The 12,018-nt window shown below is 39.4% G+C and overlaps 1 protein-coding gene across 1 annotated transcript; it reads left to right on the plus strand.

Moving 5' to 3' along the window:
* Positions 1-109: 109 nt before the first annotated feature.
* Positions 110-8,159, plus strand: LOC110046065 (uncharacterized). Its single transcript, XM_089292113.1, has 4 exons — positions 110-246; positions 3,284-3,326; positions 5,141-5,427; positions 7,523-8,159. Exons 2-4 carry the CDS (start codon positions 3,324-3,326, stop codon positions 7,683-7,685), a joined length of 453 nt encoding a protein of 150 aa, XP_089148239.1. The 5' UTR covers positions 110-246; positions 3,284-3,323; the 3' UTR covers positions 7,686-8,159.
* Positions 8,160-12,018: the final 3,859 nt, after the last annotated feature.

Here is a 12,018-nt window from a genome sequence, read left to right on the forward strand (position 1 = left end):
TTACATCGGCGTTCCCCCCGGGGGGTTTTCCTTCTCCCTCCCCTTTGACTTGAACGCCTACATATAACCGTGCCAGGCAAGAGTAGCGCCGTGACGCATGTCTGATCCACCAGGGTGTGGGGCGTGGTTTAAGCTTACCGCTGACACAAAAACAACGCGACGCGCATTCTTAGTTCCCTCCCGTTGCCTCCCAGTGCGGTTGTGAAAGTGTGCTTTCTGAAAGAGCTGTTCTCGACGAAACAGAAGGTAAGATTCGATTATTTAACTTAACAGTCGAGCACAGTTTGTAATTTCTTTGTAGCTACAGTCAATTTTGTCTTCTTCGTGCATGAGATATTTCAAAAGAAGCGTATATCGAAGCGAAATTCTACATGCAAGAGAATCGAACGCAAAATCGAATCACGGCCGTGTGAGGAAAAACCGAATGTGCAACAAAGTCACGGGTACATAGGGAAGAAATTAACTTTGTCATGTAGAATTCTATCAACCTGTTGTTAGAGGACTGAGGGTAACCCTTGGATGAGAAACTATGCCACTTTCATTGATGCGACATTTGAGAAGAGATTAGCGACGGTAGAGGCGCTTTTCGATTTCATGGCCCGCTCGGCTGAGTTGTCGTGTTTTAAGGGCGAAATAAGGCCATTTCAAGACTAGAATAGATGCAGAGGTATAGAAGAGAAAAAATTATGTATTAAGCGAAATAGGGAAGCCCGAAACGTTCAATTTGCAGGAGTTTCCACTTCGGGACGAAAGTAGGTTCTTCTCGGTCGTCGTTATCGGGTCACGCAGCGTAGCGATATTGGAATGCTTTTTCATGCACCATGCGAATGAATTTGTGTATTTTGTTGACAACATCGTCTAGAAAAGGAAGGTTTTCAAATTATTTTCTAGTCTTACGAATAGAAATTCAAAGCGTTTCCTTGACGTTGCCGGAAAAAAGAAAAATATCGTCGGTCATAAACCCGTTGTATAAAGGTGACCATTTTCATGGCCATATATGGTAACATGTGATGCTGCAAGTTCGTATTATATTAACTTTGAATCTCTGCATTACAACACGGAGCAGAAAATTTATGAACGGTTGCGAGATAAAACTATGAAGCTCTTGATAACTAAAATATGTACAAGAGAGCATCCCGATTTTTGTAACTGCCTGGTGTTGTTTCGGCCCGGAAATTTCGCAATTCGAATTTTGCTCTGGTTGAACTCTAGGTGTTTACTTTCACGAAGATATTTTAAAAATTAAATAGCTGAAAATATACATTTGCACACTAACGTTTACTCACTACACGAGGATTAAAAGCCACCTGGTTTTCAGAGTTGAAATTATACCCAAGTAACAAGCGTTGGCAAATTACAATTCAAAGTGCTGAAACAATGTTTTCCCTGGCTTCATCACGGTTACGCATTTGATCGGATTTTCCTTATATGGTTCTTGTCACAACTGCATTTTGTAACCACTGAAAGCAAATTGGTGATCTCATTTCATCAACAAACACTTGCTTATTTCTTGCTTACATAATAACGATACAACAGTTTTTTACTATATACGAATGATCGCATCCTGTTGCAAATCCATGAAGTAACGATTGAACGTGACAGCGTACATTTATCTTCCTTATAAGGTTTCTTTTGATACCTGTAACTGTGTTTTGTAACTGTTTGAAAACAGTGCTGAGTTTTGCATTATCACTAATAAATAAGAAACTACATGTCAGTTCTGCAACTAGTTCATTGCCTGGAGCCACTATCAAAGGAAGAAATTTCCAGATGGTATACCTGTCTTTGTTGTGTGGATATAAGTTTGACTTTACTTTTGTGTGCGTTTGCTTGGCTGAGAATTTTGAAGTAGCACAGCTCATATCATAAATCATGACAAGCCCCTGATTGCAAGTGCAGACTAAAGTGAACTTTGTTCACATACATTTATCACAAGATTGGTTTTCCCAAACGTTCATTCTTTCATGCTAGATATTTGATTGGCAATCGGTCCAGTATGTTAAAACTCAAGTATCTTGGGGCATTTGGTGTGCATTTTTCATGGCATTTGCACCAAGAGAGTTAATTGAGTGTCAAAGGCTTCAGCCGCTAGGGAGGTCTGGGGGTATGCCCCTGGAAAATTCAATATTGGGAGCTCGAAAAATGATGTTTGCGACATTTTCCAAGCAGCAGTTTCGTAAATCAAAACATGAAAACTGACATTGAGTATTTAGTAAAACTTTTGACATTTGCATGTCAACTGTTGGGATAATTGATAATTCCTTTTCGGTCTGTCTGCAACCTGAAAATTGTGAGATTTCATGTACGTTAAGACTGCACATTGTCTGCCCTTCTAGGTTTTTTCAGGGGTTTTGGGCCTTGTTTTCAAGTACATCTGCTATGTCAACATTTCTTCTACGTTCATTGTATATGACATTTTGGGACATTGTATGAACTGGTGTGCATTGAAATTTGTTTGCTCTGGTTGCATTTGACAAAAAGGGAAACACAGTCCTAATGCTGACTGGAGTGAAATTTTGTGAGATAACCCCTGGATCTTGTAAGGGCCAATTTCCAATTTCCTCGGTTTCAATACGCAAGATTCACTCTAGTTCACTGACTTAAATTCAACTAACACTCTAATAAGACGCTCCTGTTTGCTTGTGCATAATTCCATTAATCATCCACGTCTTTATTGTTATCGTTACTTCGAGTGAATCGCATACACAACTACAATGTTCGCCGACATTCGCCATTACATGCACATTTGAAAAGATCATGTGACTTAAACGTGGGAACTAAACAGCAGGAAAAATACATGAACAATACAGGAAACCCAGCAACAGGTCTTGGACAGAAAATGAGCCTCCCTGCAGCAGGGGTGAAAACGAATGGCATCATTACAAAGCATGTGCCTATAAGACAGTTTCGTTTCTTAATAGTACTCTCATTTGTAGTATTCTGAACTGTGCAAATCAACATTAACATGGCCTGTTTCATCGGGATGCTGGGGATGACGTGTTTTTGTCACACTGCAAGGACAATTATTTTTCTGTTGACAAACACAAGTTTGAATCGTTTTGGCATTGGAATGTTAATTGTAAGATTAGCTATGTTTCATTGGCTGTATTTAGGTTACATTTGGTGGTGAGTTTCAGTCGTGACAGATATTTCAGTCTGTTTCCAGCCAAGGTAAAAATATTTTGGAATGGATGGAAAGGTACTTGGAAGTTGAGATGTATAAGATCTTTCAAAATATTATTTTAAATTAAGCTGTAATCTGTTATTTCCTTTTTTTTTGCAGATATTGAAATATTTGAAAATTCAATCCATCTACTGCAACCATGGTTAGTACTTGAATTTGGATTTAATGGTAGTGTTTGTTGATCATTTTAACATGCGCTACATGCAAGAGAGGTGTTCAAACATGATATTTTTATAAGTGGTAACTACTGCCTTTGACTTTCGGTCAGGCCAGGATAGAGCTAGTCCTCTGAGAACCAGGAGTCCACCTGGAGTCACGCAGTGTTGCATAACCCACAAAACAAAAGTTTACAATAGCAGCGTAACTGCCCCAAGGCAGTTAATCTTACTAGACTCGAGCTCCATAACCATCTAGAATCAGTCTTTGATTGGGCAAAAAAATTGTAGCACTTGTTTTTTGTTGCACTCTAGCTTGTTGGCAAATTATCATGATTCAAATCTTTCTCTTGGAAAGTTGACCTTTTATGATGGCAAAACTGAAACTGTTGAAAATCATATGCTGATTTTGCTGCTGTGTCCTTGAAAGAAGCCAAGTTGTCAGACAAGTAAAGGTTTGGTTGTGAGGCTTCCATGTAGCAGCAGGTCAGAATGAAATGCAGGGAAACATTTTTTCAAGGTCAAACAAAACTGTAGCCTGCAGGAGGAAATCATAGCACTTTTGGGTCATGTAAGGGTGGTCATGTGGGGTAGAGTGCCAGAGTGGGTTACATCGTCTTGCACAGAAGGGGCGGGGAATGAGTTGCTAGCCCTGGAGAATTTGGAAAATCTGTGCCGGCATTGAGGTGCATTTTTGCCCCTAAAAGTCATTTTGTTCTAGGCCACCATACACTTTAAACAAAACAACAGAATGCTACAGAAAACTACAGCATTTCAAAGATAAAACAAAGATAAAACATTCAAGTTTGCCAATTCAAGAAATGCCGAGGCCAACTTGAATGTTTAATCTTTGAAATGCTGTTGATTAAGAACAAGAGACCCAAATTGAACAAGCAAGGGGATTCCATTCACGCGAAACTTTTAACGTGAAAGTTTTCAGGTAACGTTTGCTAATTTCATTTTCTCACATCCCAAGTACTGTAAACATGTCTTGCTGTTATTTTTAATTTATTCATTCGACAATGATGACTGAAGTCGTTGAAATGTCATGTAACTTTACTTACGTTAATTTTCCTGCTTAAATATTATTATTGTTGTTAGTGTTATTGTTATTGTTACTATTATTATTATTATTATTATTATTATTGTTTCAATCATGCATGTTCAAGAAAAATGTTTCAATATCAACATGGTTTGAGTTTTCATAACAAAAAAGAGCTGCAGATGAGTGGGAAGTATCACTCAAAATTGGTGATATGGTTTCCTTTCTTCAATGTTTTGATTTTTGTCGTAATATCTTAATACTCATGTTGAAAGGTTTTATTGTTTAGACACCCTTCAAAGTGCCTAGGAAATGAAATTTTTGCCCTCTTTTTTTTATTCCAGGAAATTGGACTTTATGTTGCACTGATTCATAATTTTCCAATTTAAGCTCTGGTCTTGCATGTGAAACATGTTTCTGTGTTTTTTTTTTCACGGAAAATGTGCACATGTAGCCCCAAAAAGATCAGATCACGATCATTTTGGTGAAACAAAACTTTGCACAAATAAACTTTGAGACAAAAAGTACCCCATGCAAACACTTGAAGTAGCTGGTGACTTGCGCCAGGCACCAGCTTATTTTGAAAACCCTGCTGTGAATTTCTGAATTTCTAAACCAAAGTCAGGGATGTAGGGCTTGTTGCTGAGGTTGGTCAATTTTGTTTCTCATGGGTGGTAGCAACACTGTGTTTGGTAAATGGTCTGATCATAGCACAAATTTGTATCATTCTCATGAGCAAACTTTTTCTCTCAATTGCAGTCCTCTGGTATTAAATTGGATGCTGAATGCAAAGATATGTTCGCTAAAATTAAAGACAAAAAACAGCATGGATATGCGGTCATGATGATCAATAAAGAGAAAACAGCAGTTGTGATGGAAAGGAAAGGTTTGAAGCTCGAAGACAGAGAAGTAGGTACGACTCAAAAAAGTTTCGATGAGATGAGAGAAGTAGTTCTGGAATCCAAAGAACCTCGTTACATCTTGGCGGACGTCACATATGAAAGGGAAGGAGCTGGTAAAAAAGATGTTGTTGTGTACATATATTGGTAAGTAAGAAAACTTGGTAGAATTGAACAGTTTACATTGTCCCACAGAATGTGAGGACAGCAATGCAATTACAGGTCATACAGTTGCAATAACCAGGAAAACATATCATAGTAGTGAAGGCATGGTGGCCTCATGGTTGCCTCATGGTTAGTGGACTTTCCTCCAGATCGAGCGGTCGAGGTTCAAGCCTGGCCTAGGTGGGGATTACAAGCCCTAGGATTTCAAATTTCATCGGTAACACTTCTTTTAGGTCTGTGTCCAGTGATTGTGGGAAATGGTTTGTAACAAAAAATTTTTGTAACAAAATTTCACACTTGATTTGGACATGAATAAAAGAAAGCAAAACTAGTATTAGAGAATAGAGAAGGAAACGTATAAGTTATACGTAAGCTTACATTTACTCAGTGGTGTGGATCTTGGCTAGTAAGCGAAAATTACCTCTTCCCAAATGTTTCCTAATTACAAAGTCAACTTTTGTAATTAACCTTTGCAGTGGATGTTGTGTAAACTGATTGCTGGGACGAAAACCAACAATATTGTAGCTGGTTCACCCTGTAGCAATTATTCGTCCACCATGTTTAATCCGTCCAGAACTGCACAGCACATACCGTGTGATGCACTTTGGGATGGATGTAAGATGGCAGACGGGTGACGTGAGTATAACAGAATGCTAAATCAAACAGTAAATACTCTTACTACTTGTTGACAACTGGGACAGAAAAAGGACTTCTATCAAAAGGATTTTGATTGTCAAGGCTCGAAGAGTAGTGCAGAGGGGAATAAACATTACTGCTGCATGTCATGACTTGTTTCTACTCAAGGCTGCTGCCTAACAGATGTCTGGTCTTCTGAGGTGCCCAAGTTATGAATGCGGGCAACTAAAGTTTTGTTCAAGGAGCCCATCTGGGTGCCTAATGGTTGATTAGAGGTTTTCACTGGTAAATGCTTACTCTGACTGGCCAGGATTTTTCTCATGGAATCGGTCATAAAATCAGGCACAAAATTAATTAAGCTGAAAACAAGTTACCCTGGTTATCACGAGGAACATGGGCCAAAACATGGTAACAAAATCGCTCTGCTCACAAAACAGCCATTACAGCGTAAATGTACATCATGTATGCCAATGCATTGTGTCTCTGTTGATACCTTAGTGACCAAAAGGCAGAGTAGCTATTTTGATGAACAGTTTAATGATCTGATGATTGTGTAGGACCTTTATTTTTTATTTCAAACAGAATGGGTCTTACATTTAAGATGAAATCCTCCCTTAACTCGCAGTAAAGAAGAGTCCTCAATAATGCAATTTCCATAAACGCCTCTCTGTGTCCTTGAACAGATTGCACCGTGCCATTGACAGACTTATAACTTGTAGCATCTTGATTAGTAATCAAGGTAATTTACCTTGCTTGAAAGCTCTAACAACTGCACCTCACTTGTTTAACTTCTCTATTTGATCGGTTATGATGACATTGAGAGGAGAACCAAGAAGAAAACATCTGTCGTTGACTTTTTCTGGACGGTCCACCACAAAAGGCACAATGAAACCTGTTGGTTAACTATTCACATAAACTTGCAATCGTTTTCAGATTGATTGCATTCAAGACAGCTTTCTGTTTACTGTTTAACTGCAAATCACCTAACTTCATCGTGAAAACCCAGTGAATTCCTTCAATATACATCTCGTCTCTCTGCCTCTTTCCTCTTCCTCGGGATTAGTTTCTGAGCATGAGTAGACAGGCAGGTAAAAATTACGCATTTGCTACCAGATGACCATAATTTACAGATGTCCCGGTCTTGGCTGCTACAAGAGCCCTCTGTTTCTTGCCGACCACGTGACCAAAAGAAATGGAGGCTCTGGGGACGAGAATAAGTCACATGGCCTGGTGCATCTGAATGGTGCACAGAAGGTCATAGATTTGAGCCCTGTTGGGAGACCTAGTAACTTGTTATTCCAAGTAGCTTGTTTCACTGACTGACCAACAACTTTCTCATACAACTGTATTCTAGCAGGCTTAGCATGTTTCATCGTTTTCTTCCACTTAGAGTGTGGCTGCAAATTTGTTTACTGACTTGAATGGCATTCAATATTTGCAGGTGTTCAGATGGCGTGTCAGTGAAGCAAAAGATGGTCTATGCCTCTACAAATGAGGCCCTGAAGAAATCATTTACTGGGATTAAATGCGTGGAATGTCACGATGATGATGAATTCACCTATGATTTTATAGTAGCGAAGTTGAAACAACAGGACAGAGCTTGAGAAACTTGTTGTTAGCTTGTCATATACTCACTTTTGCGATTAATTTGTGATGAGAAAACTCCCAAGTTGTGGATGCTTACCAGGAATGTGTAATTTTAAATAAAACAGCATCGCTATGTGCAACTGGGTAATGTAGTTTTAACACTTAGATATACCGGTCTTGACAGAAAAGGAGTAAAACCTTCAATTTCATTAGGGTGTGGGGAAGATTGACTTAATGAATGGAAACTCTTGTTCCGATGCCTCTAGATCAGACTCAAAATCAACAAATTACTATTGTTTTTATCCTTAAAAATAGTTGTCAAGATACTGCACAGTTTACTCTGTGCCCTGTGCCATAACAATTATGTTAGTGTAACATTATGTGAAATTATAGGAGACTGTTGACCAGGATGTTGTCTCCATCTATCTGCATATTTCAGTGGGTTTAATAACAAAGACAATGTTCCTAATAAAAGCACTGTTCATCTTGTACCAATTTTTAGTTTTTTGGCTGCACCTTAAATATATTTTTGCAAAGACATGCCCGTTGTGTTTTCATTTGGACTCGGGCAAAAAAACCACGGCCATCTCGGCCCATGCACCTCATTAAACCAGACGAAATGTTCTTTTTTGACTGCAATACCAGGAAGAACTCCACAATGATCTGTCTCAAAATTGCACACTTTTATCATTAAAATATGTTGTTTCAAGTAAAAATTTCATAAACTTTTAGTTGAAAAAGTGCACGACCGCTCGTAAAAAGAAAAGTAGAAATAGAGCATTCTACAATTTCCCGGAAATTGACCCCATCGCCTATGGATTGATATCATTATCAGAGTTCAGTGGCTCACGGCCACTTTGATTTTTAGAACAGCCCCCTGGTACTTTTGCTCGTGCAGGGGTTTAGCATGAACAGTAACAACCTCCCGAAGTGTACGAAGACGAAATACAGAAATGTCTTCAGTACGCAAGAGGGAAGACAGTCAGTGTGGTTTCCATAAATCGATCCATAAAGAACTTGAGCTTTACAATGAGAAAAGTAACGGACTATTCAGTCTTGTCTGAGGCCCGGTTCAAACGTCGAACTTTACATGTGCCAATTTGGGTCGACCCAAATAATTAAGTTCGGCTGTTGATTTAAACGTCGAACCTTATTTAGTCGAACTTAATTGCAAAAATAAAAGAGACACTAATGCAAACGGCGGTTATTGCTGACCAAAATGGCAGAAACAACGTGGGAAAGACGAATTGTGGAAATATAGAGCTTGCTTTTCTTGTAAGTGCGATCAAGGAGGGTAGAACAAGTCGCAGAAGGCGACTCCAGGTGCAGTTAGCCTTTAAGAACCGAAGACGATTTTTAAATTTGGTTTGCCTTCTATTATTGCTTATTCCCAAAGGAACATCTCAGTTAAACTGTGACGAGTCTCGTACAGTTCGTTCCTGTCGTCGGTTTCTTCAAGATTCATTTAGTCATTTTCCGTCAAAAACACGACTCGCAGGACGCCACCGGACTGCCTGCCTTGCAACCCGCTACACTCTTATCGCTTTCAAATACGGAACACCGCAAACAGAAGTGGTTTATGCACATCAAACAAGTATATATTTTGTGCTCTCGAAGCAAGAGGAACCCATATCTTCCCGCTCTTCCCGCCATTTTGTTCCAGAAGATTAAAACAAGCTGTGTACGCATGGCATAAATGGGAAACATGCAGAACTCTGGGTAAAAATTAATTTATGTAATATATTTGTAATGTATGCGGTAGGTTCGGTACATGAAAAGTTCGACGTTTGAATCGGAGTCGCTCCGCAGTCGAACTGACCGACTGGCCATGTCGAACTTAATTCTCGGGTCGACCCAAATAACGTGTCGAACTTAATTGATTCAAACGTCGATCTCGTCATGCACTCAATTGGGGCTATTAGGTTCGGCTCATGAAAAGTTCGACGTTTGAACCGGGCCTAAGCGATCAGTGTCATTATTTATGCGATTCCATTTTCACCTACTGTTTATTTGTCTTGCTTTTCTGGTCGGCGGGATGGCTAATCAACCGTGGAGGTATTTCTGTAGATTTTCCGAATTTTCTTCATAAATGTCGACTTCCCCAAGTGCAGAAATCTTGCTATAACGCTCACGCTAAACCCTGCACAAGTAAAAACACCATACCACTCGCCAAAGAAAACTTGAAGGATAACAAGCAACCAAGTGGCCGCCTTATGGCCGCCACATTTTTGATAACAAGAGCGGCATTCTGGTAACACCATTTAAGGACGGTGCCTACTAAATGCAAAGGTTTTTGCGCCAGGTTAGGATCTTGCGGAAAAAGTAGATCTTTGCAAGGGCTATCGGAATCCACAAAGAAAAAAGAGGGTAGCCAACCATTTTTTCGAGATAATTAGCCTTGAATCTCAACAAAAGTGTTGACATCAGCATTTTTCTGAAAATAGAAAGAGAGGATATTTCTTCACAGCTTTCTTTAGAATTCGCCTTTACATACAGTAAAGTAAACACGTTTATAAAGATCTGAAAACTGCGTGGTAAATGGTAACAAAAACCATTTTTGGTATGTTTTTAATAACAAAATCGTTGCAACAGCACTTTTAGCCCCAGTTCAGACGCCGAACTTTTCATGAGCCGAACCAAATATATTGAATTAAGTATATGAGAAGTTCGGCGTCTGAATCAGTTAAGAACGGCTATTTGAATTTGGAACGGCCCGCCGTTCTTCCCGCCTAGCTCAGCCGGGAATTTCGGCTTTGGAACGGCTTTGATTCAGACGTCGAACTTTTCATGAGCCGAACCTAATGCATAACATTATAACGTATTTTACAAGCAGTTTTTACTTTGCCTGAAAATCGCTGACATTTCGATGTGTTTTGGTTTAAACTAAATAAAGTTCGGCGAATTAAGTTCGACGTCTGAATCAACAGGTGTACCTTTTGATAATTTGGATCGGTCCAAATTCGAATTAAGTTCGGCTCATGAAAAGTTCGGCGTCTGAACTGGGCCTTAACGTCTCTGACAACCTTCCTCTGTTTCAGCTAAAATACAGTCTAAACGTCTTTTGCTCACAACCAGAAACTAATCACCTGCTGAATAGGCTTGCCACTTCCATTTCATAGCATAAAATATAGGGCTAACCACGCGTTTTTTAAAGTTATTGATCCTTTTTTAAACTTTTTACGATGCCCGTTACATTTGTTCCTGTCACCTCCCCAGTAAGTAAAACATTTGCGTATCTCGCACTTGTTTTGCGCGCGCACTACGCCATCTGCAGGTACATGTTTACAGTTGGATTTCAGTATAATTTTCGACAGATAACAGCTAGTTTTTCAGCTGGAAGACATCAACAGTTAGTGGTAAGCGATATGCTGCTGTTCTTGTGTTCCTGGTTTAAGTACAGGTTCATTAAACTTGATTTGGTTACAGTAAGAAAATTTTGCTTTCAATTTAGTCGTGTACTTGGTAACGTAGTTGATTACGTCATGTCAACCCAGCGCGCGCGTGGCGCTTAAACCATGCCTTGCGCGATGCGCAGAACGTGTGCGCACTAACAAAAGTAGGCACCGTCCTTAAGGAACGCATGATTGACGGGAGCGAATCGCCAAATGCTCGCGAGAGTTTTGATTTCAATGAAATTGGTGGTAACACCATGATTTTCTTTGATTACAACGTTTGTCCAACGTTGATTAGGGGAAGTGTTACGGTTCGCCCTGGGTGTGCACATCTGTGTCCACAATCGTCATTTATACATGAGGATGGCTGTTTATAGCACATGTTTTTTTTATATCACTTTTTAAGCCATGGTTATCCGCAAGGGTTTTTCTGCAAGGGTGTTTGGCTACCAGTGTCCATGATGAGGTAAAAATGTCTGCTTTCCTAATTGTAGAGAAAAGCCGGTGAATGAGGATTCCACCGGGACCAAGGTGCCCTTCAGGCGGGTACAGTTTGTAAGCCCGACAGTTCACTCCGCAGGAATTTTTTTTCCTTCACTTCTTTGCACGATTTTTTTTTAGTCACCCTTTCTTGCATGAATTCTTTTTAGTTTTTTTTCCCACCCCCCCTCCCTCATGACTTTTCTAATGGTCCGTTCTTTAGTAGCCTTTGAAACAGAAACGTCATAATCAAGTTACTCTGAACTACTTAAGTGGCTAAATCGCTATTAGCGCGAAATTCAAATGCTTTTATAAAAATAAAGATGTGAGCTAAAATTAACAGGATATGTTTGTTATCTCATGACATTCTTGGCTGCATCGTTGAAGGAAATAGTTTGTGAGGAACTTTATTTTTTTTATGAACTACCAGACTACGCTCTATTTCTTTTCGTCATTATTTTAACATTTTTATTAATAT

This window comes from Orbicella faveolata, unplaced genomic scaffold (genome assembly GCF_042242905.1).
Source record: "Orbicella faveolata isolate gen_17 unplaced genomic scaffold, um_ofav_v1 contig_24, whole genome shotgun sequence".
Classification (NCBI taxonomy): domain Eukaryota; kingdom Metazoa; phylum Cnidaria; class Anthozoa; order Scleractinia; family Merulinidae; genus Orbicella; species Orbicella faveolata.

Bases quoted from the DNA above. Each gene is read 5' to 3' on its own strand.
- LOC110046065 (XM_089292113.1), top strand. The intron at 5,428-7,522 runs GTAAGTAAGAAA...CAATATTTGCAG, and splicing joins GTTGTTGTGTACATATATTG to GTGTTCAGATGGCGTGTCAG.